The sequence below is a fragment of the Podarcis gaigeae genome (assembly GCF_964106915.1).
Source record: "Podarcis gaigeae genome assembly, chromosome: 7".
In the NCBI taxonomy this organism is placed as follows: Eukaryota; Metazoa; Chordata; class Lepidosauria; order Squamata; family Lacertidae; genus Podarcis; species Podarcis gaigeae.
Window position 1 is genome coordinate 3,117,060 of NC_139683.1, and position 25,539 is coordinate 3,142,598.

Genomic DNA, 25,539 nt, shown 5'->3' on the forward strand with positions numbered 1-25,539 from the left:
TGCTCTCCAACTCTTGACCTTTTATTAGCTTTAGAAAGTGTAAAGGTTTGCCGTTAGATCTTGTTGAAAGCAGCTATGTCAACACTCTGCACCTGGAAGACATAAGGGAGAAAAATGAAGTGAGAAGAGTTTTTGCATTGTCAGGCCAAAAACAAATAAATCCCAAGACTGGCCTAAGCGAAGGGGCTTTGTGTGCAAACCACAGACTCTGCAATCTGATCCAGGCATCATTTGAAAACCCTAACCCTCATGATAATTAAGAAGGAGGTGTGATGTGTGTTGAAGGCATGGAAACCTAATGGGACTCAAGCACAGCTGCTGGTTTAAGAGGGACTCAGCTTCAGTGACCTATGCAGATCGCATTCTGGTACATAAGCAGCTACACAGAATAAGAGCCTGTGTGGTGTAGTGGTTCAGAGCGATAGACTCATAATCTGGGGAACCGGGTTCAAGTCTCCACTCCTCCACCTGCAGCTGCTGGGTGACCTTGGGCTAGTCACACTTCTCTGAAGTCTCTCAGCCCCACTCACCTCACAGAGTGTTTGTTGTGGGGGAGGAAGGGAAAGGAGAATGTTAGCCGCTTTGAGACTCCTTTGGGTAGTGATAAAGCGGGATATCAAATCCAAATGCAAAGAATCTGTCTGTTTGTCTGTCTCTCTACCTAATTTCTGCGAGAAGTTTTGTACAAGTTCGACTAATGTGACTACACTAGGCCTTAGTCAAACGCTTTGCATCAGCGTTTTTAAGGTTAAGGTTAAAAACCCATGGGGATGCATGCCTGTTGTACATGAACCCTTAAGAGCACAAGACAATAACCTCTTAGCAGCCAAATACTCAATTACCAATACTACTTTCACCAACACATGGTCCCCTCCAGATGTTTTGGATCACAGCCACCATCAGTCCAAAACATATGAAGGGTATATACCAGGTTGGCAACGTGAACATGGCAGACTTGCCCCTGGGACGAAGCAAGCAGTAGAAGGTATAAGAGCTGAGAGAACGCACCAGCAAGGCCTAAGCTCAATGCACAAATATAAGCCTCTGGCACTGCCAACAGTCTCAACACAAGCTTTTAAAGTCTGGGGCTGAACTGAATGTCCTAAAAGTTTGAGCACAAAGATGGGCTTTTCAGGAGACTCAAAAACTCTTGCCAAAAGCCTAATTTTTTGCACTAGTTTCTTGCTAATGTAGTCCTAATCAAGGGTCTGCATTATTCCTAGTCACTCAAGGCATCTGGGACCGTGTGTGTTTCTCTCTGCAGCACCCTCCCTGGTAAAAAAAGAGCAAAACCCCAAAAGCTCTCTCCCTCCAAAAATAGCTTGGGATGTTCATGAAATTCCACCTCTTCCACAATTGTTTTGGATCAGCTCCGATATGCTCAATATGATCTTGTTAAGAGTCTTGCACAACTTGGACGCAGAATCATTTGAAGGGACCCCAAGGGCTCATCTAGTCCAACCCCCCCGTAATGCCGGAATCTCAGTTAAAGCATCCATGACGGATGGCTATCCATCTCTGCAATACAGACCTACATCACCGTGGGCTGGGCAACTGGGCCAGAGAAATAGCCCTCTGTGGGAACTTACGTAATCTTCAAACTTGGTGATCTCCTCCTCCAGTATATCTGTCCCAACTTTGTCATCTTCCACCACACACTGGATCTGGAGTTTATTGATGCCATAACCCACTGGGACCAGTTTGGAGGCTCCCCAAACCAGACCATCCATCTGAACAGATCTGACACATTCCTCCATCTTGGCCATGTCTGTCTCATCGTCCCACTGAAGGAGGGAAAGGAGAGGGGGAAATGGGAGTTAGAAATGCAATCAGTAAGGAAAATGCAGGAGCCAAGGGAGTACAGTTGACACAAGGCAGTGCAAGGTTGCTTGCAGGAATAAAAGACTTCCCAGAGATTATCCAAAAGTAAATCTGTGAAATGGAGAAGCCATACACGACTGTAGATTAGCTTACCAGCATTGGTGAGAAATAAAATCTAGTTAGCAATTTTATGAAACTTTAGATCTTCCCTTTCACCTGTTTTCAAGCTACTCCACCGAGCTCTTTTTTTGCGAAATGTAACATACCCCCCAAACCTTTCCTTAAACATGTGCCAATCAAGTGTCTGCCATGAACAACAGAGGCTGTAAATAATAATAATAATAATAATAATAATAATAATAATAATAATAATAATAATTTAATAATTATACTCCGCCCATCTGGCTGGGTTTCCCCAGCCACGCTGGGCTGCTTCCAACAAAATATTAAAATACAGTGGTCTGTTAAACATTAAAAGCTTCCCTAAACTTGTACAATCAAGTTCCAGCCCAAATTCAATTCAATGGAGAGTACAGTGATGATTCAGCTGCAAGGTTCACTTGGGAAGTTTGCAGTGCAAAAATTATTAGATAATTGCCATTTCAATATGTTATGCTACAGCAAGAAGATGACCTCTTGAGTCGGTACCTTCTACAGTGTAGAACGCATCTCTGTCTTGTGGAGGTACCCTGATGCTAAAACAGATGGAACGGGTTGTCAAAACGCTGGGTGCTATTTTGATCCTGTTCTTTCTCCAAAGAATCTTAGGGCAGCTAACAGGGCAATCTTGCCCCACTCTTCTCATCCTCACCTGCCTTCTTGTGAAGTGGGTTAGCTCAAGAGATGGAGACTGGCTCAAAGTTGTAACAAGTCTTGTGACTGGGATTTGAAGGTGAAACTACAGCACACCAACTCCCTGATATCAGCATGTTTCTGTTTAGTGGTTCCTCTATTTTTGTATTTGAGTATCTGACTTACCCATGACACGGGTTCTAAGCATTACACAGAAAGACAAAAGAGAGTTGAGAACCCAATTACTGCTGCAATAAGTTTTTGCTACGTATTCATTCTATGCTTGGTATTAAGGAATTTGTGAGCTAAGTGCCCTGAATCTGATACAAACCCAGGGGTTTTTCGTTTGTCAGAAAAGTCTAAGGGGACGCCAAATTTGGAGTTAGGCACGAAGCCCAAGCCAGCAAACACTAGGAACCCTATTAAGCAACGCCCATTAACCACAGCCCAGTACTCCAAGGCAGTGCTACATCAGTCTTGAGAGCTCATTATTTGGTTCGTCCAAACTTCAGGACACTCAGTTCTGCATCTACAATCAAGTGCTGAGAACATGGAATGCTCATAGCTCTCCTCATATTTGTTCCAGCACCCCAGAAGACTGCAGAGACAGGGTGAGAGACAGAGAGAAAAAGGGCAGAGACAACACACTCAGAGCTTCAGGGCTAAGGTGGAGAGTTCTTTATGAACACCCAATTCACACAAGATACACTTTACCAGTTGAGTGGAGCACCTGAAGTTATCCCTATGACACTAACTCACTGGAAAAGGGTAAAAAGAGCTTACTGGTTTGACATCTAAGAGGATGGAAGACTTGGCAATCAGGCCAGGTTTCTTGGACTTCTTCTCTGCATACTGCTTGAGCCGCTCTTCCCGAACTCTGGCAGCTTCCTGGTCTTCCTCCTCCTCATCACTACCAAACAGGTCAATGTCGTCATCGTCCTCATCTGCAGCCGCTGCCGCAGAGGTCTCTGCTTTCCTTGGAGACGAAGCAGAAGGCAGCTCAACTTTCCTTGATAAATGGGTCAGCGGTTCCACCTTCTTCATGGGAGTGACATGCTTCAAAGAGACACCAAAATAAATCTTGCATCAAGGGAAAGCGAAAAGCAAATGCCAAAAGGGAGGGGAGGTAATCACTAGGAGCGGAGGAACTCTGGTCACAGGCAAAGGACCGGGAGACGTGTGAGAGGGTGGGTTTTCGGTGCCAGCCAATAAGCAAGCACAAATTTGACCCATGGGGCACAATCCATCATGTTACCCTGAGGGAGCCCCATTGAAATGAATAGAAGTAACAACAACAACAACAACAACAACAATAATAAAAAATATTATTATTTATACTCTGCCCTTCTGGCTGGGTTTCCCCAGCCACTCTGGGCGGCTTCCAACAGAATATTAAAATACAATAGTCTATTAAACATAAAAAACTTCCTGTCAGAGCTGCCCCAAGGTCCCAGCTCACAGAGGACCAACGCCAGGTCGTCGTTATATACAAAAGTCTTTATTGAAGTTCAGTTTCCATTTCAAAACCGTAGCGCGCAGCTCTACGTCTTAAACCCTAGACCGCCGAAGTTCCGTCTGAATCTCCTCCCCCCTGACACCAGTTTAAGATTCTAGCCCTGCTCCACCTCTTCCTCTGCTCTCTCCTCCTCTGGGTCCTCCTGTCCGCTGAGGCATTCCCATTTCTGGACTCTTCTGACGCTGAGTCGCCTGACTCCTCCCCCTGCCTCCTGCGGGCTTTAGGACCTGGTTCCCAATCCTCGTTCTCTGCTGTCCCATGCGCCTGTACATTTGAACTTGGCTCTCGCGCCAACCCAGTGACCTTCCTCCTGACCGTTACACTGCTTCTATCACTGCTTCCCTCTTCCGGGATGCTGGCTGGACCTGACCTCCCCTCTGTTGCCTGACTCTCCGATGGAGGCGTGGTCAGCCCTGACTCATCTTCTCTCCCTGCTGGGGGATCCGCTGGTCCCGATACCTGGGACTCTTCCCCCCCACTATGCTCTGGTGCGGAAGCTGGTCCTGATCTCCAACTGCTGCTCTGGGAGTCCCCGCTGGCCCCTTGCTTCTGGAGTGTCCCCCTTGGGACCCCCCTTGCCCTGGCCACCAGCGCCCCCTTCTGTGAATCTTCCGATTCGCTGGAGAGGCTCATGGAATCTCTCGGGCCACTGTCATCTTCTCCTACGCTGCCCTCAGATTCTTCCCCTTCGCTCTCCATTTCCTCCCTTCCCTGTGCTTCTGCTCCTGAGCCCCTGACACTTCCCTAAACAGGGCTGCCTTCAGATGTCTTCTAAAAGTCAGGCAGTTGTTTTTCTCTTTGACATCTGGTGGGAGGGCGTTCCAAAGGGCGGGTGCCACCACCGAGAAGGCCCTCTGCCTGGTTCCCTGTAACTTGGCTTCTCGCAATGAGGGAACCGCCAGAAGGCCCTCGGTGCTGGACCTCAGTGTTCGGGCTGAACGATGGGGGTGGAGACGCTCCTTCAGGTATACTGGACTGAGGCCGTTTAAGGCTTTAAAGGTCAGCACCAACACTTTAAATGGGTCTTTGGGATAACTCAGCAGGGATCTTCTAATGTAGACAGTAACTTATCACAGCCCAGGCCAGTGCAAGAGGTATACTTAAAATGAAAGTTTTTACTTAGTCACTCCCACAACACAGATTAAGGGAATAGTTTTCAAAGTAAAACACATTTTCTGGGAAACCCTGGCACTCCTTAATGAGAAGGTTGTTAACAGCTGAAGATGAAGTGCCCACCGTTGCCAATTTCCTCCTGCAAGAAAGCTCTCCAATAACAAACAAATGACGTTACTCCACAGATAAGGAACTTGTTCCACCTTTCTACCACACAAAGGTCTGGCTGAGACTATGTACTTCTCTATGGGGCTTAAATAAAAACACCCTGCAGAGGTTTCCCCAACCCCACTGCCGCCACTCCCCAAAAGCCCCACAGCGTTCCTGTCCACAACTGGATGAAATATACAATGGCATGTTCCTTTAGAAATGGTTTTACCTGTGTTGGTGGTGGCGGTGAAGGGTGATGAGAGGTAGATGATTTTTCCAGAAGACTCAGGCGGTTCTCAAGTCTGGAGATGGCGAGCTGAAGGTCTGTAACCACTGGAGAATGGGAGGGGGGGTAGAGAACACTGAATGAATGGGATCAAAATTGACAGCATGGGGCATTTTGCTTTCCTTCCTGCCAGTTACTGTATTAGCATCAGAAGAATGCTGACAGAAGTCAAAACACACAGACTCCTCCTTCTGAACAAGAGAATGTGAAGATTTTACTGGCACGTCAGTTGCAAGTCATAATCTGGTTTCGCCACTCACCACAACGAAGGTTTTGATTCTCTGCCTCCAGGGTCGCAATCCTGGTGACCAGCTCACTTTGGTCCCCAGCCGGTCCTGCTGCAGAGGTGCTGCTCACACTCTGAAAAAAGAGACAGACAGTATGGAGAAGGGTGAGGCCGTCGGTTGCCGACACATCAGACAAGAGAGACGCTCTATCGTAACAGAGCCATAGCAACAGGAGAGAAATGGATGGGGGAAGCCTTGAAGAGAGCAACAGGGACCAAGGTTTTTCACACAGAAGGTGCAAGACAAATAGCACATGGCCTGAGCCCCATGATGGAAACTGTGGTGTACACAGTTCCTCAACTCCTGAATATGTGCTCCTGTGGGGATTTTAGGCAATTCAAAACTAAACATAGCTGTCAAATAGTCCCTGCTATGCGGTACCTCCTAATATCTTAATTACGATAATATTTGCATGGCATGTGTATGAATGTCTCAAAAGGGGGGAATATGTGTATGGCATGCATCTCTTTTTAAGGGGGAGGGAACCCTGCCGAACATGATCAGTATTCTGTTCTTAAGATCACACCATCATGCAAGGCAAATAATGTGAATACCTATCCTACTCAGGGATGGGAGACCTTTTTTAAAAAAAACAAGACTGGGAGAGATGGCTCCAGTTCTTCTCAAGAGAACTTGGCCAGGATCCAAGGCGTCGTGAGCCTAAAAGGACTGGAGGCACTTTCCTGTCCTAAACTGTTGGCGTTTTGCAAGCAGTCCTCCATGCTGCATGGACAACTGTGTTTGAAACAGGGAGTTTCAAAAGCAAACTGGAACATCAAACAAGCAACAGATAAGCATCAGAAATCATAGGTGGTTTCTACAAGCGGCTTATGAGAGCTTCAGCCAGTTCCTTGCACCATAGAATCTTATGACAGGGATCTAATCCCAGCTATGGCAGCTTATAGCTAAGGGTTCTAGAAATGTGGGTCAGGGAATACTATTTTCAGTTATTCTGCTGCTTAAGTAGTACAGAAGTTTCTAAAAATTAGATCTAACTTAAAAATTAGAATGTAGCTTTATAGCCAAGGGTTTCTCTTTCCCCCCTTGAGAAGCCATTCCTGAAGGATAACTGTGTGGATATTTTCCACAAGCACAACTATGTATAACTAGACCATTAAACGGCACTGAATTTGCAAAGCAGCACAATGACAGGATGGGGAAGAGGCAGAGGAAGGGCCTTACGCAGGAGCAAGGGCTGACCCAGGCAGACAAACAAACAGGTTGTTGTGCTCCCCCCGCCCCCAAAGCGACTTACAGTCGCACGACCTGACTGCTTCTTGCGACGTGCTGGAGGGGCTTCGTGGGGGTTTTGCAAAACTGTCTTGAGCTGGAAAGGGCAAGAGTATTTTATGGTAAAAAAATAAATACACGGTTTACTCTGGTCACTCATGCAGATGTGGGCAGCTAAGCAGAGCAGTCAAACCCACATGCAGGAAAACATGCCTAGGTAAGAAAAGTTAAGCAAAATCAATATTCTGAGAGTAAGACAGTAACCTGGGATGCATTTATAAAAATGAGTTTAAGCTTCAAAGTTCTGTTCTTTTCAACTAGGGTCAGGGCACAGATTTGGTCTTGTCTGCTTAACCAGAGATAGCAAATCCTACCATTCCAGCCCAAAACAAGCTGCTCACACTGTCAACTTGTCCTGACATGGAAATGGCAGAAATAGCTTAGCAGAGAAAGTTCTGTGTTAAATAGTTAAGGCAACTTGCAATTTAGCCATCGGCACGGCAACTGGAATGCCATTAGGCTTAGCAGAACAGTGGGATTATTTCAGACACAAACACGTGAAAACAATCCATATACATTTTAAGTCCCTAGCTAACATCAGCCAGGAGGTAAGAGAACTATTCAAGAAACTGAAAGTGGAAGTACCGTATTTTTCGCTCTATAAGACGCACCAGACCACAAGACGCACCTAGTTTTTGGAGGAGGAAAACAAGGGGGGGGGGGTGATTCTGAATCTCAGAAGCCAGAACAGCAAGAGGGATCGCTGAGCAGCGAAAGCAGCGATCCCTCTTGCTGTTCTGGCTTCTGGGATAGCTGCCCAGCCTGCATTCGCTCCATAAGACGCACACACATTTCCCCTTACTTTTTAGGAGGGAAAAGGTGAGTCTTATAGAGCAAAAAATACGGTAGGTGGAGAATTATTGTGATGGAGGGAGGAATGGTGATGGGGGAAAATCCCCAGAGGTTATTTATGGGGAATGATGCTGTATAACTTGTTCATAGGTGATTTGGAGTCTGAGGTGAGCAGCGTGTAGTCACGTTTGCAAGTGACTGTTTTCACAACCTGTTTATACCATAGATTCCTAGAATGATTCTTGGTACCATCTCCATGTATCCCACAACTCCTCCTACCTTTGTCAGATGTTGCATATTATGACAATGGTGAAGGGCCAAAGGTCAGTGGTAGAATACATGCTTTGAATGCAGAAGGTTCCAGGTTCAACCTCCCGCAACTCCAGACAGGACTGGGAATGTCTCCTATCTGAAATCCTGGAGAGCTGCAGTCAGGATGGAACAATGTTCTGACTTGATATATGGCAGCTTTCTATTTCCCAAATGAAAATGTCCTCTCTTTTCGGCATTAAATTTTTATTTGTGGTTCTGTTGCAGGGTTTTTTTAATCCAGTTTTGCCTTGCAACTTGCCTCTCCATCTTAGTACTGCCATAGCTCTGCATTTTGTATCTGCCATTCCTTGAATTATTAAAATATACTGATCATCAGCTCCATTTGTAGCCTGGTTATTTTTAATTTTTAAACATGCTGTAACCGACCCCCCTAATCAAAATGAGTTCATGTTACACTTAGCACTAGGCCCAAGTCACCATAATTTGTTTATTCTTCTTAAAAACCCACTTAGGAAGCTTGGTGTGCTGTAGCTGGAAAGTTTGGGACAGCACAATTAAATCAATTCAGAGAACAAGTTGTGGAAGAAGAAGTTTTGGAAGCCCATCAGGATAATCAGTCCTTCCCTTTAATGAGCAGGGGAAGAATGGCAAATTGCTTTAAAAATAAAGAGTGTTACAGCAGCCAGAGAAATCAAATGCACAAGAAGAAAAACACACCCACAAAACTCTTACGCTGTGCTCACAAACCACCACCACAAATCCCCTTCTCTTCCCCTGGAGAAGCTGACAGTACTGCTCTAGGCAATTTGGACAGCCTTGGTCAATCTGGTACCCTCCGCATTTGGTGGTAGCCTGGCTACCAAAGCCTAACAATGGAGATTAGTTCAAGGAAATGCAAAAGAAACAGGATGGGAAATCCTTTTTAAAATTGTCAAATATTTAGTGGTCTATAAATCTTCCAAACAAATGCTTTAATAGGAACCCCACAGCTTTAATGAGCTAAAGGACCTACAATTACCAAATGTTTTTTTTTAAAAAAAAAAAGCAGGGATGACTAACTGTTTCAGATCTTGAATTCTACCATATGCAATTAAGGCCAAACTATCTCCTAGACCAGGGCTTTTTTCCAGCCAGAACTCGCTTAGTTCCAGCATCTCTCAGGTGGGCGTCATTGCCATTCTAAGAGAATGAGGGAGGTGTTCATGGTGAGTTCTGGCATCTTTTTTTCCAGAAAAACAGCACTGCCTAGACCAATTATCTTGACCCACTTCAGTCTGGGTTAAGGCCATGGACTAGGGCTGAAATGATCTACTGAAGATCTTTCACCGCCAGATTAACACACATACTTGCCAGCAGGCTTTTATGGGACTCGTGGGTCCCCAGATGTTGTTGAACTACAACTCCCATCACCCCTAGCTAGCAAGACCAGAGCTCAGGGATGATGGGAGTTGTAGTCCAACAACATCTGGGGACCCACAGGCTGCTTCCTAACTTTGTTTCTTCCTGCTTCCTAACTTTGTAACTGAAAACTGTTTTGTAATTTTACGTTTTGACTATTGCCTGCCCTGGTTTCACTATGCAATGATGAGACAGAGTAAAATATTGCAAATAAAAATGAGCCTGAACCTTTTTTTATTAGCCTAAGGGGCTACCAATTTGTGTCTCTATGCTGGCTGCAGCGAATCACTGTAGAAATAGAGGGTGGTTTCCCCTTAGCAGGCTTAGAGGGAGAAAGGGGGGGGGGGGAGAGAATGAATACTCTCTCCTCCCAAACAAGCCAGTGGAGGGAAGACAGAGAGAAGGGGGAGAGTTCCCCTTCGTTTTCTGTAGTCGGCATGAAAACCAAGCAGAACGGAGAGCTCCATTCCTTCTGCACCAGCTTACTCACTCACCTGTGTGGGACTCCTAACCCCCTGTAGGCACCAGGCAAGTTGTTAAATACAAGGCTGTCTTACTATCCAAGTTTTAAGAGTACTGAATCCAGTACACATAGTTTGGGGCTGAATTTAAGAGGCTGGAAACAGGCAAGAAGATGCCCAAGGGCAGGCATAGGCAAACCCGGCCCGCCAGATGTTTTGGGACTACAACTCCCATGATCCCTAGCTAACAGAACCAGTGGTCAGGGATGATGGGAACTGTAGTCCCAAAACATCTGGAGGGCCGAGTTTGCCTGTGCCTGCCCAAGGGAGTCACTTTTTGTTCTCTCTTCTCTGCTTCAGCCATGTGAAATCCAAGAGTGTCGAATCAAACCCACTGTGAGGGACCCCACCTGTTCATCAACTTAAGACACGTACCCATTTAATACGCCACACATGCAGAAAATAAGAAGTGCTGCAGCTGAACAGAACAAAGCAAAAAATAGCCGTTATTTGAAACAGAGAGACCATGCAAATGCAAAATGGAGAGAGGTGCTGCGTCTTGACGCAAATGGCTTTTTATTTTGCTCATGCCGCATGTCTACTTGCCAAGCAACCAAGTGTTATCCGGAGCCATCCAGGCATAATTCAAAGTCAAAACTGCCCTGGGCTCCTTCGGCAGGAAGGGCAGGATGCAAATTCAGTCAATAAATAAAACCCTTCACTGGCTCAAATTAACACACCCAAGATTAATTGTTAATGCAAGCATGAAATCAAACAAGAAAGATGCCCTTTTCGGAAACAGGAAGAAACCCCGACGAAAGAAGAATGGAGAATGAAGTTGATGGAATACGCAGAATTAGACAGAATTAAACGGGGAGAATTCGGAGCCGGCGAGACCAGAGATTTACAGAGGACTGGAATAAATTTACAGAGTATATTAAGAATAGATGTGAAGGTCAATTAACGTGTGTAGGTTTTCAAGAAGCTCTGTGATAATAATGGAAATAAATATTGTTTTATATTTGTTAAGATTAATTTGGTTAAAAAAAACAATATAGATGCAAGAAATGTGAATAACTGTGAAAACATGAAAATTTCCAGATAGACTGAAGGAAGTCTGAAAGTGGAAAGATTAGAATTGGATGTATAATTCAAATGGAATGTTGTTTTTTATTGTTAAATTTGAAAATTTTATAAATAATTTTTTTTAAAAAAAAGAAAGATGCCCTTTTGTTTTCAAAAGGAAGCCATGCAAATGAATGGAAGTTCCCAGCTAAATGCAAGAAGATGAGGCAAATTTATTTTGTCTTTTTTGTAAGTCTCCAAGGTGTGTCCTTGAAAGTGAAGGATCTTCTCGCAGCACCCCAAACCCCACATTCTTCTGCTTCTCACCTAACACTCACGAGTCACTTCAGCTCATTCCTCTACTGCAGCCTCTCTCAACCTGACAGCATTCACTTATTTTGGACTACAACTTCCATCAGCCCCAGGCAGTACAGCTTCATTTTCTCAATTTGCTGTGGCTAATAGAAAGCAGACACATGCACCGACAACTGCTTTACTATATGCCCTCTCCTGCAAGTAAGATTTTCTGGCTTCTTCAGAAAAATCTAATCTTTTTTAAGATCCACAAGCTAAAACAGAAGACATATCCTAATGACTACTGCCTGAAAGCACTAGAGTCAATGAGGCTCAGAAAAATATATACAAAGGGAAAGAGGAGCTTTTTCTGTCCACCTATGAGAGCTTTTTTCATTTTCCCAACAAAGATTGGAAATCTGGGGGGCAAACTCTTATGCTGAGTTATAGATGATGCATTTTATGTACTTAAAGCAGCAAAGTAAATTTTGGTTTAATATGCAATACATATTTTGCATCAAAATTTCCAGGGGGAGGAACCACATTTCCGCCCCCGACTATGGCTTCAAATTTTCTGGAAACTGTAAATCTACACTATGCACTCTAGCTATACTCCATAGCCAAGGTCACAGTTAACACGGACAATTACTTCAGTTCAACAGCCACTCCTAAAAACAACTCCTGTTCTCACTGAGTGGGGAGAAAGCATGAATGGGGACTTTACTTTGCACTCATCTAAGAATGTGGGTGAGGGCTACTTTATTTCTAAAAAAAGTTACCTGGGGAAGAATCTGGGACATTGGTTGCCTGCTTTACTGAACAAGATTCTCCTTATGGGAAACTATAGAGGACATGCACACTAAACACCAAATTGAGGTTTGCCTTCCTGATGCAAACTGCATAGGATCCAGTTCTATTGCTGAAGCTAAGGAATTTGGAGAGCCTGGGAACCTGTGCAAATGACTCCAAGCTCCCCAGGAGGAACAGCCATGTGATTGCTAAAGAAATTCAACTGCCTTTGTTTAGGTGAACCCAGGCTAAGCTACTGCAGCAGCATTCAGAGTTAAAATTCACAGCCAAACCAGCTCACCGGAGGCAGAATGTGCAAATGCAATCTCTCTGCATATATCTTAATGGAATCTGGGTCAAGAAATTCACTGTTCAGCTCACAAATGCCTCTACTGACTGCTGTCCCTAAAGTGCTACGTTAGTGCGAAGCTAAGCACAGAACAGAAACAGAGGAAGGTACATGCAATTTATTTTGCCAGATCAGATGGGGTGGGGGGATGCATGCTTGAATCACCCCCCACGTTATAAGCTCCCAACCAGCAATGTATGTCAAGAAGCTAGAGTAGAACTGACATACAAGCACATATCACAAGGCTGGATTCAAGGCTGCAACCTGCCACTTGTCATCTGAAATGGCAGCCTAGCAAAAGCTGCGCCCTATGACCGCTCCCAAGCGCATGCTCTGGTTCTGAATTATGAGCTGATGGAATGCCACACAGCAATTCCACTTTGGGTTAGTCTGCAAATGCAATCTGGCTAGAGCAAGCAGGATATGTCACAAATGGGATGCCATGATATGACAGAGCTCATTCCGCCTCATCCATCCCCCTCTGACTTATGGTAAGAAAAGCGACACACGCACATTCTCTGGGGGGGGGGGGAATCAATCACAGTAGGAGCAGGGGGAGTTATATCTGTGAGATATGCCACAGCTAGGAAAAATGAATGCAGTTAGCCAGCTGGTGAGAGAGCGCCCAGGTACTCACTCCGGCCAGCGACTTCTGGATATTCTCCCTGGCTCTGGCAATGTCGCGTAGGATCGTGCTGGCTCCGTTCTCCTGCAAACAGTGCAGAAAGAACCAAGTGTTTGGTTTTTTGTTTGGTTTTTTTTTTGTTCTTCTTAAAAAGGCACAAACAGATACAGGAGAAATTACTGAGGGTGGATCACATGAAAGAAGGGAAAGTGTTTTTACTGTGTACGAGAGCAGTCAGCCATGGAAAAAAATTAGTGAGAGTAAAAATCCATCCACGGAATAAACAACTATGTTGTCAGCAGCTATATAGCCAGACTGTCTTCTGGAATAGCTGCAGGATAGGATCCAGGCAGAAGCCACCGGGACGCTCCATCTTCCCACCAACTTTTGCATCAGAGAAGCGGGTGTAGCTACTCATGACACAGCCATACCCAAGTCAGTGTCTGGGTCAGTGACCCTATTCTCCATAGAAAGTGCACATGCAGACTTTGAATTGACAAAAGTGTTTTTTTTATACTGCTGCTACCCACCCTATGCAAATAGAGTGGGTTTATAGACACAATAAATTTCTTACATCAAAGGTAGGGCAGTCACATATCCTGAACTGAGACTTGCATTCTTTGGTCTAGATCAGTGTTTCTCAAACTTGGGTCTCCAGCTGTTATTGGACTACAACTCCCATGATCCCTAGCTTGCAGGACCAGTGGTCAGGGATGATGGGAACTGTAGTCCAACAACTGCTGGAGACCCAAGTTTGAGAAACACTGGCCTAGATTATGAAATTTGAATACATTTAGTTTTGAACAAGATTCTGCTCTTAAGCACCAGGCTTTCAAAAACCCTGGCATCTCCCCAACCACATCAAGAATGATGCTGACAGAATTGGAAACATGGTGGAGATGGCAAGCATACCTGGGCTAGATGTATAACATGATAAGGAAGCCATGAGATGGGGGGCAGAGTTGGGCCAAGTACTGATGCCACAGCTGCTGGCAAACCAGATCCCCTCTCATCTGAGGTTTTCTCCAGGTCATGTGTTAGCAAGCACCTCTCAACCATTGTGACTGGAAACTTTTTAGGTGAATTTTTTCAGGGTACCAAATTCTGTGTGGGGTATTCCAATCTACACATCACAGCCTTGAACATAAGTTTCCTCATGCTGACCTGATGCTGGGTTTAACTTTAATCTAGACTGCATCTTCTGGCATAACAGCTGCTGTTAAATCATGAAAGCTGTGCTGTTCTAATGGTGGCAATCACACTGCCTAGGCCATGCATCTGACGCCCTCCACACAAACTAAGCTGAGATTAGTATGCATCAGATTCTACATGAACATTTCCCCAAACCTTTGACACCTGTGGCACAGGTTTAAACAAAAAAAATGGACACACACTTCAGTCTTATACCCCCAAAAAACAGAATCACAGAATCAAATAACTGTCAAGTTATTTGCAATGCAGGAAGATGTGTAGTTTCTCAAGCAGTTCTTTAGAACTGTGGGACAGCCAAGTCTATGCTGTTTTCCCATATTGCACCCACCTGCCTGTCCATTCAGTTAGGGTTCAGGGATGGGAAAGAGCTTGCTGGCCAACGTTGGGTGTTCTAGGATTCCCCTGTGACTAGTGATAGTGCAAGCTGCGTCAAAGAATCTGTGTTTGGAATGGTGAATACTGAAGGCACACTTCAGTCTCTCTTGTGGCATACACTGCTGGGCAGCCCCTGGTGTGTTAAAAAACCCCAAAAGAAAACTGGGCCCTAGAAAGCACCAGTCTAATCCTTCCTGGCAACAGCCAGCATCCTTCTAAACTGTCACGTTCTCTACTTACTTTGCCAAATCTTTATTAGACATTACAAGTAGAGGCCATCACACTGTCATGTTCTCAAGATGTAGGAAAGTCAGCCTATTTAAAGAAGACGCTTATCAATTTCATTGCCCCAATGAATGTTGGTCTCATTTGCTTCAAGTTCCTTTGTTGTTGTTGTTGTTTAGTCGTTTAGTCGTGTCCGACTCTTCGTGACCCCATGGACCAGAGAACGCCAGGCACCTCTGTCCTCCACTGCCTCCCGCAGTTTGCTCAAACTCATGCTGGTAACCTCGAAAACACTATCCAACCATCTCGTCCTCTGCCGTCCCCTTCTCCTTGTGCCCTCCATCTTTCCCAACATCAGGGTCTTCTCCAGGGAGTCTTCTCTTCTCATGAGGTGGCCAAAGTCTTGGAGCCTCAGCTTCAGGATCTGTCCTTCCAGTGAGCACTCAGGGCTGATTTCCTTCAGAATGGAGAGGTTGGATCTTCTTGCAGTCCATGGGCCTCTCAAGAGTCTCCTCCAGCACCAGAATTCAAAAGCATCAATTCTTCGGCGATCAGCCTTCTTTATGGTCCAGCTCTCACTTCCATACAAGTTCCTTACTAACTAACAAAGCAGCTTGGAGAATAAGCCCTGGGAGACTGAATACTTAGAAGCTGCTGCTTCTGGATATGGGGCAAACGTCACTGGATCTCCTGCTTGCCAGAGAAAAGAAGAGCCCTCTGCTTCACTCACAGCCTGCCCCTAGGAAAGCCTGTACCATGTGCACAACTGCGCACAGGTGAGCATTTCTAGTTCCTACAATAATGAAACTACTGAAGGCAGCACAAATGTAGCTGAACAGACGCAGCATCTACCATCCAGGGAATTGTTTTTAAAAAGCCCTGCAGATTTCAACCATCTTTCAGTTTTGCATTTTTACATATTTGTGGGGGCCCCAGTCACTACATTAAGGGTTTCCACCCTAACCTGGACGAATTTGCAGAAATTTAGTTGACACCGCTGCAAGTCTTTGTGCTGCTGCTGAGTCAGAACTTTAATTTCGGTTTGGTCTAATCTGGAGACTTTGACTCTATTACCCTTAGGGAGGGGCCTAGATAAAACTTTTCTAAGATTGCAAGAAAAGAGAGGGGAAATTTCTTGCATGTACAGAGACAGTGGGTTTTAGATGAGCTTCCACAAATAAAAGCAGTGCTGCAGGTTGTGAGGAACAGGGGAGTATGCCGGTGCCCAACAAATGCTGTTCATAACGGCCGGCAAACATTCGTAAGAAAGAACGTGCAAGAATTTCCTTCACCTTCTCCCTTCCTTACAAGCCATCTTCTATAACAGAGTCAACAGCAACCTCTATGGAACCTGCTCAGTCACAAAACTTTGCTCCCTGCTATACAGCTGTTTTCTTGCAGCCTATAAAAGCTTACCAACACTACTGAATCCTGCCTCTCATCTCCATTATTCAATGCTAGGGAGGCAATGCTGTTCCTACTTTGTCCTTTAAGATTAACCTGGATTATTGGGAAACCGCTTAAATCAATCAGTGGCTGCATTCAGATGGAACACTAAAGCATGTTTTAGCACGGGAGTGGGAAACCTCTGGTCCACAGGCCAAATCTAGACCACCAGGCCTCCCCATCTGGCCTGCAATATAATTTCCCTGAAATCACACTCACCTGCCCCACACCAAACGTCCTATGTGACATCAGGTATGGGGCAGACAGGCACAGCCGGATTCCATTCCCCTCTCACCAGCTGATGTGCGGAGTGTTCAGTCCTGTTTAGTCTAGGTGCACAAAAGAGAATTGTAGATCTGGGCCACCAGGCCAAAAATGTCCCCCATCCCTGGTTTAGTAATATGGGAATGTGTCATAACAGGACTTTCCAGCCCTTCACCTACAAAGGAGGAAATCTGAAGCATTTGTTTTCTCTTTGTAACAAACTACAGATGGTTAAACTGGGATTATCAAACCACAATCAGATCCTGGTTTGCCACTATTTGGACACGCCAGTTGCATATATTTGGGGGCGGGGAGGGGGGGAGGAGAGAATTGTGCTTTGTCACAAAGCACAACTGGAAGAGTAAAGTTTTCTCCCCTTGCACACAAAGGAAGTGGGGGGAGAAGGAGAACGTGAGAGACCAAACCTCACCATGGTGCAGCCTCATATCATTAAGTCATACTTTAGCACTGCACCCAAATGCAGCTAATATGGCTTCCTTTTCCTTTTCAAATAGCTCAAAATTTTATTTTAATGCACACTGTTCTACCCTAGCCAGCACTCTCAAGGACAAACATTTAGAAGTGCAAAGAATGCAAGGGGTAATGAATGTGGAATGGAACTAAACTGGAAATTACCTGCTTGGCAATCACTACCTCTTATAGTACTCAAACTACAACACCTGTACAGTAGCTGAGGAGCTCTTCTTCCCTGGAAACGCACCAGGGAAAGGAGATCTTGCCCTCTCAAAGCAGTGCATCCCATTGGGAAATAACATGTTTTGGATTCACTTGTACCATAGAGTAGGGTGGGGTGGGGTGAAGGCGATTGTTCTGCAACCAGAGGCAAAAGCCCAGTACTTGACAAGGAGATGATAGGCAGGAAGAGAATTTTAAGACGTCTGGTGCTCCAAGAATAATGTGAGAGGCACTCTACGTAGGGTATTGTTTCATAGGTCCTACAGGTACCAAGCAATATATCAGTTACTTGATGGTGGTCAGAAACTAGCAGGTGGTGGCTGTTGCCTTCAAGCCCCGTTTATAGGCTTCCCACAGACATCTGACTAGCAGGAGGCTAGGCAAAGGCTAGCAAAGCTCATCTGGTGTTCAGTAGGTGGTGAGATTGTTAATGGAAATGACTTCATACAGGTATGCAGAGAGCCCCCACCATATTGCTACCTGCTCCAGAAGGATTGTGCCAAGCAAGCTGCCTGTTTCCCCTGAACAGTACTTGCATCTTACCTGCTGGCAGGAGGGGCTAGCAGCTGGACCGTTCTTCTGTTCATAGTATCTCTTCTCAGCATCATCATATTTGAACTTGTCAAACCAGATCTTTTCATGCATGAGGAAGCTGGCGGCCATGTTTCTGAAAAGAGGGGGAGACTAAATAAATACCTAGAAATATTTCAGCTCAACGGTTAGGGCCAGCTTAGTCAAACATCACCTCCCTCTTCCATCCCACTGGGCCACATCCCACTGATCCTCCCTACCCGATGGGAAGGCTTGTGTAAATGGGACCAATTAGGAACCTACTGCTCAATCACTTGGTTGCCTGTTCAGTCCTTTTGACATTGCAAGATAAGCGTTCTTTAAAAAAACAGTTCAACTACCCTGAGACAAGACACGTGAAATCCACACAGTCCAACCAACAGTTAAGAATATTTTTTCTCAATATGCTCATGTTCAAACAACCCTTTCCTGACATTGCCTTTCTAGGAGGGCTAGGCAGAGTTCTTTTGCCCAGACAGGAGGGTAGCTATGACACCAGCTCTATTGACACCTGAATAAGCCACCAAAATGATTCTAGGTAAATGATTTTAAGTTGCACTTCAACTCTTATGGGCAAAAAAAGGGAGTGTTGTGGAGCCACATTAACTAATGTCCACCAATGGACACAGCATAGACCAGCTTAAAATAATGCAAAGCCAAGCACCAGGGCAAAGTTTACTAAAGAGCAAAACATCCCATCCCTTTTGTGGAGGCCTTCCTTCTAGTACACAGTGGTTTGGTAAACTGGCCAAAAGAGAAGCATAACATTAAATTGGTGTCTAGATGGGAAATAGGGGCTTTCATAAACAGAGGTGAGAATTTTGCACGTGGATGTGGAATTCAAAACTAAGGGAGGTTCACTGCATGGCAGGAGAGACTACATGGTTACTATTGGGCAGGGTGACACAGAAAAGGATCAAAGGACAGAAGATTTTAAGTGAAGAGGGAAAGGGGAGAATCTGACAGGAAACAAACTGCAGAGAAACGCAGAGCCAACAAAAAGAAGCACCTTTCAGAGGTATCTGTTTGGTTCATTCCATTCACATAAATGTTCCAAACCTTTCCAGATCAGTCCAAAACCACCAAAGCCATAGTCACCACTCAGCATACCTTCAAGTGACAACAATTCTTTGCTAAGAAGCACTTTAGGGTATAGTTCCAGCTTAATACGGCCAGGGTTTGAGACAGCCAGAAAGGGTCAGATACAGTATCTGGAAAGGTCATATTTTTTAAAAAGCTTTTCCATATCTGACAAAAGCAAAAGCTCCCACAAATCAGGCACATGAGAAAGAGATGTGACCTGTGTATATAAAATTATGTAGAACGTCTTAATGCTCTACATATATATAATCAAGCAAATTGCTCTTCTGATGCATGTCAGTTGGAAGGTTTTTGCATGAGGAGCAGGGTACTAATCCCCTAAAAGTAATAATAACACAGAGATAGTAAATCCTATTTCAGATGCCTCCCCTGAACAAGTTAACAGGCTCTGCAAAAGTAATGGGAATAATTTATAAGCTTAAATAGTACAGAGCAGCACTACCAGAAATTGAGGAGGACAAATCATAAAACCATTCCCTTCCTCCTTCTAACCTATTATGGCCCGCTTACATCTTTCTACAGTGGGACACAACACATTTCAATGTTTTACATACAGAAGCTTTTCCACACTATCTTGGCCCATTAGGTTTGGGAATGTTACCCCAGAACAAGTGTTTCCTACTTAGCATGAGACTCTGGTGCGCTTGAAGCGAGAGCAGCTGGCTGCGATGGCTTTGCTAACATCGTTTCGGGCATTCCGGCGCGCTCCTGCTTGCTTGCCAGCTTTGAGGCTTTGGAGATGTAGTACTGCGCCTCAGCACTGTCGTAGGTGGGTTTGCTGAGCCATGCAGACTCGCTGTCCTTGTGCATGAAATGCCAGGTGGCTGGTGAGAGTGCAGAATCTGGAGGTGCCGTTGCAGAGATGTTGTTGTTGCCCCTCTTGCCTGCTGCTGCCTGCTTCCCTGTGCTACGGCCCTTTTTGTCCTTCCGGCTCCTCTTGGAAGACTCTGGGCGCCCACACTCCTGCAACCTCACCTTTCCCGGAGGGTGCCCGTCAAACATGTTTGTGTAAAAGCATCTCTCTGCGTCATCGTAGATAGGCTTTTCCAGCCACACCTCCGAGATCAGCGCCTGCAAACTCGACACCTGAGGCTTGCCATTCACCGGCTGGATCAAAGTATCAGGCAGATTTGGGGACACACTGGTATCCACGATGATATCCGCAGGCTGGGCTGGTGTTGAAGGAGTAGGCAGCGCAGTCACATAGCCTTCATCTGGTGTTAGTCCACTACCGCTGTGCAATGGTGTGGATGAGAGGTCCAGGGTCTGTGGTAGAGCCACCAACTGGGATTTTTCGACAAACAGCTTCTCAGCGTCGTCAAAGTTGAACTTGTTGACCCAAACGTCCTGGATGATGTGGTGGCAGGCCATCAAGCTGCCATGGGCACAGTGCAAGGCAGCCAGGTCTCTCTGTGGCCTCGTATCACCTTGGAAGACCTCTGCCTCTGACCAGGGCACCAGCGCAGACTGCTCAGCGGCCGGGAGCCCCTCAGAAGCCTCCCGCAACAACATTTCGGCAAGCTTCTTCCTGTAAGCCGATTCCGCCCGGTCAAAGAGAGGTTTGTCAAACCAGACACGGTCAGCCAGTAACCCGGCCAGGACAAAGTCCACTTTGGGGTCTAAAGGCTTGCGTTTGGGGGAGCACTTCCTTTTCTTTTGCTTCTTCCTGCTTCCTGCCCTCCACAGGTTTCCCTTCACCTCTTCCTCCGCAGGGTCCTCCTCATGGCAGAAGCCGTTCACTGCCACCACCTCCTGACAGGCCCCGGCAGCGGAAGCTGCTAAGGTTGCTTCCCTCTCATAGTGGAGCCTTTCTGCCTCGTCATACTTGTGCTTCTCCACCCAGACTTTTTCCGCTGGATAAAGCAGCTTCCTCGTCCTCATCTTCCAAACGGGGAGGCAGCATTAAGAAACAAGCACAGTAATATAGTTGCAAGGGGAAAAAACCTAAGACATACTAATGGCATGCAGTTAGGTTCTGTTCATTTCAAGACCTCAGGTTCTACTACCTACATATATGCAGAGCCCAATTAAAATCCAATGCTAGTCATACCCAAGAGCTGATCGACTGAAATTAACGGACATGACTGGCTTGGATCAACTGATTTCAGTTACTTGACTCCTGAGTAAAACACAGCCGGATATAACCCAATAGTGTTTTGAGTGCATAAGCGTTTTGTGCTCTATTCACAGCTTGAATTACTCAATTTTCAAAGCTGCTCAAAATAAGCTGCTCTAGAAGGCTCTGCCTCCCCAAACTGCATTTAATATGCCAAAATTGTTTTGTTATTACACAATGGGGGGGGGGGGGAGAGTAGATTTATTCAAATGCAGCATAAATTTAGTTCTGTATCTTGGGATGCAGACCAGAACCAGTAAGAGCAATGAAATGATCTGCTTTGCACCCTCTGTCTTCCATTGCACATCATGTTCACTGGAATATACAGTGGTACCTCAGTTTTTTAAAGTCTCAGAAGTCGAACGTTTCAGCTTTCGAACACCAAAAACCCAGAATTAACTGCTTCGTTTTTCGAACACTTTTCAGAAGCCAAATATGCCACGCGGCTTCCGTATTGAGTTTTCCAGATGTAAATGCTTCCAGAAATTCATGCTTCAGTTTTTGAATGTTTCAGAAGTTGAACAGTCTTCCAGAATGGATTACGTTCAAAAACCGAGGTACCACCACATAGGACATCATCACACACAATGGCAGAGGCAAAGTAGATCAAGTAATTGATGTATTTTGGATTGGAATTTGTGGGTTAGGCAGTACTAGCCCTCCCAGAGCCAACAAAGGGCTTTTCAAAGTTCACAGACTGTCTAGCAAATCAACAGATGTTGGCCAAGTCTCTCAAAATTAGCAAATCAATTTCACTGTTCATTTGTAGGCTGGGATCAACATACGCATTGTGGATGGTCTTTTATTCATGAGGCTCAAATGATAAAACTTATTATCTAAACCAAACTTATGTGTGGTTTCCAGCCGGATTGGATAAGTAGCAAGAAAAGAAGGGTTAAAAACTAAATGAAATTAAGGGAAAGGATTTGCTGAATTAATAAAATAGAAATTGGAATACAGAGAGGGGTGGTATGGGGAAGTCGGGAAAGTAAGGTATAAGAAAATAAGGGAATGAAATTATACTTGTTTTTTGTTTGTGTTTGTTTGTATTGTTGTATTGTTGCAATGTTTTGTTTTTAATATAATTTTTAAAACCTTAATAAATATCTATTAAAAAAAAACCTTATCAGTCACATTGCTATATATCCAAGTAGCATCAGTTATTAAAATGTAAATGAGCACTGCTTAGGACTCCACACTCCTTTTGCAAGAGGATGTCAGAATAAGCAGAATATGAATAAATGAATCAGTAGCAACTGTCCAACAACTCCAAAGGGAGTAACTGACCTCAGATTTAGAATATCAGAGTGTGCAGCTGATGGTCATAATCCAATCTACATCTCATGAAAGCCCTACTGAGGTTTAGTTTGGTTCAAAGCAGTGATTGGTGTGATTTGTGCCCATATTTATGCTATTAATGAAATCCAAACTTTTACCATGTGGTTTAAAATCTATGCTCTTGGTACAGTATTAAATATTTGGTCTATCACTGTGGACAATTGTGTGAATGTGCAATTCTTGCGTAAGTGAAAGACACCTCAGAACTGGACACCCCCAAAACTAGGTTCATTTTTAAAATGAGCTTTCTATTTCTTGAAAAGCATTTTAATAAATTTCCCTACTTACTATTGGTGACTTGAAATGGAATGCTTGTTCTAAAAAAAAAATGGAAAATTTTACTTCTTAAAAGTCCAGCCCTGACCCCATTGAAAACAAGTTCATATCAAGATGTTGAAAAGCTGGGACCTGTATGGACTTGGTCAAGGGGAGTCTCCTTTGTGTAAAATCTCTAGGGCATTGTGACTAGTGAATGGCAATGACATCACAATGCAATCTCAGGGGATGAATAGTAGTGACTGATGGGAGTAAACCTCTTGCCTCTCCTTGCACATGGCCTCCCAGTGCATATAATGAATGTCGAAACAGGTACACTGCACATTTCCAGCACATCGCACAAAGTAGGTCCCATATTTATAGTAACCTCAGATTCCTAGTTTCAATGTTTTTTCAACGTTGCATAAAAAGGGAATTAGCCAGTTGTCCCATACATGGCAGAAGCTGCATGAAACCCTGGCTGCATTCGCACATCAGCGTAAGCCATAGTTAATGGTTTATTGTCAAGGTGGAGATAGTTTCCATTTTGTTGCTCCATTAGTACTAGCAGGAGAGACCATGATTCCTTGCTCAGCATTACGTCCAAACCAGGGATTGTGGTCTGTGTCGCTCAAACAAGCCATGGCCAAGAAACAAAATGCACATCTTAGGATTCACATAGCAGATTTTTTATTTTATTTTGGGGGGAGAGTGAAATAAACCATGATCCCTCATCCGAACACCGTGCTAAGCCAGAAATTGTGGTTTGCTGTTCCTGTTTGTATTACAGGAAGAGCAAAGTGGGAACAGTGCTTGCACTCATGGTAACTCTTCCACAACCTTTCGATATAGCTATTAGTGCTAAGTGCAAGGGATAAGGGATTTGGGGAGAATTTGGAATATTGAAGCTTCCCCTAGAAATAGAAGCAGCATCCAACATCGTAAAAGAGTAATCTACAGTTTTGGGTGAGGGGAAAGAGCTGGAGAAGGGGAAAAACAAGGATTTTAACAAAAGGCTGACAAAGACACAGGGGAAAGATAGGATTCTTCCACAGCCACAAATTACTTGAATTAAATTTGGAGAAAAGAGCCATATTTTGAGAAGGAACAGTGAGGGGGGGGGGAGAGAAGAGTTTAATTTTATTATTCTCCAGTTGCTTGAAGTGTCAAAGAGCACATAACAGAAGCAGTGACCCTTCCAACCTAAGGTCAAAATCAGGTGACTTACAAAATGCTAAATATTGGGGCTATCACTTTGGAAAATGTTATGAGAGGAGCTGTTAGCTAAAAGGATTCAGCAGCAGTAAATATATTTGTGAAATTATTTCAGTTATGACTTGGATTATCTCAAAAGGGATACACACTTTGAGACACGGGCATGATTTTACTACATGAACTGCATAGACAATTTTGTTTGAAAACCCAAATCCTTAGAAAGAAAGGGTGCTTACATGGTGTTCCCCCTAAATGTTCCATCTTATTCTGGGATTAGCAGAATTAGAGCCAATTGCTTTAAGCCAGTGAGCGAAGCTGCTGTTTCAAAAAGGAGGCAATATTTTACAGTAGGTGGGGTTATTTAAATGCATATTTTAAGTTTAATATAATTAATTACTATTATTTTTTTGTTTGAGACATGCTAAGATTATGGTTATAAAAGTTTAATAGCGTGGGCCTTACCCTCTCCTCTGATCCTACCGGTTGTGATAGGAATGCCTCCAGAACTGTACTGTACATGTCGCCTAGAATGAGCGGTAATTATATATATTGCGAGGTTAATCAGCAGTCACTACACAGTTATGGAAATCACAATAGAGATATGTCAAGCATGAATACCTTCTGGCAGCCTGAAAAAGCTTTCTTGGTTGGGCTGGCTTTCAACAGCCATAGTAAAGCTAATGTAGATTTATTTTAAATAGGTTTTAATGTGGTATTTAATGTGGTATTAATCACTTATTTTTTCAGGAGTTGCTACCAAGCTTTTGTAAAAGAGCTGGGTAAAATCTAAAAGCAATATACAATTGTCTAAAAGGCAATACACCTCAGATTATCAGCAGCAGAGGACGTATTTTCCATTAGGAGGCTGTAGATGATGGAAGACAGTAGGAATTTTGCATTCCTGCTGTTTTTGTTGAAATAAGATGCTATCCACTCCTCCACAAAAGCCTCAGCATCAAAATGAAAGACACAAGTACAATATAAATACTTAATGCCACAATTGCTATTAAATACTTTAAAAGCCAAGCCTAGTAGATCTGCCTTACTGGGCATCACTTTTCATTCGAGGAAATCAAGCAAGCAAAGGACCAAGAATATTGTGAGCAAGTACTTACTTTTTTAGTTCCTAGGATAGCATTAAGAAAGAAAGACAGAAAACAGGAAGGTTAAGATGGTTTTGTTTCCAGAAACGTACTAGCCAAAGAGTAAAGCCACCAAGGGATTCAAACCCACCATCACAGCACAATCCTACAAGACAAGTAGAAGCTGTTTATGGCATTGTGCAGAAGTGGAAACATCTGAAACACAGCACAACAAAAAAGGGTTTGACTCTTGAAAAACCTGCTCCACTCCCAAAGGGTAGCTCTCTCCCCTGTATGTAACACAAAAGTTCCACCCTCTACAGCAGGAGGCTAGCATAATAGA

At 44.3% G+C, this 25,539-nt stretch overlaps 1 protein-coding gene across 6 annotated transcripts; it reads right to left on the reverse strand.

The window, feature by feature from the left end:
• Positions 1-25,235, reverse strand: EEF1D (eukaryotic translation elongation factor 1 delta). Of its 6 annotated transcripts, none has more exons than XM_083749148.1 (10): positions 22,429-25,235; positions 21,881-22,152; positions 19,813-21,640; positions 18,063-18,186; positions 13,314-13,385; positions 5,939-6,038; positions 5,622-5,725; positions 3,397-3,669; positions 1,590-1,784; positions 1-92 (listed from the first exon to the last, which is right to left on the reverse strand). In XM_083749148.1, the coding sequence occupies exons 3-10, from the start codon at positions 21,069-21,071 to the stop codon at positions 54-56; spliced, it is 2,166 nt and encodes a 721-aa protein (XP_083605274.1). In that variant the 5' UTR covers positions 21,072-21,640; positions 21,881-22,152; positions 22,429-25,235; the 3' UTR covers positions 1-53. The 6 variants fall into 6 exon arrangements, with proteins under 6 accessions (XP_083605274.1, XP_083605271.1, XP_083605272.1 ...); XM_083749145.1 differs by lacking the exon at positions 21,881-22,152 and adding an exon at positions 7,221-7,292 and having other exon boundaries at positions 19,813-21,071; positions 22,933-23,059; XM_083749146.1 differs by adding an exon at positions 7,221-7,292 and having other exon boundaries at positions 19,813-22,152; positions 22,429-22,933.
• Positions 25,236-25,539: the final 304 nt, after the last annotated feature.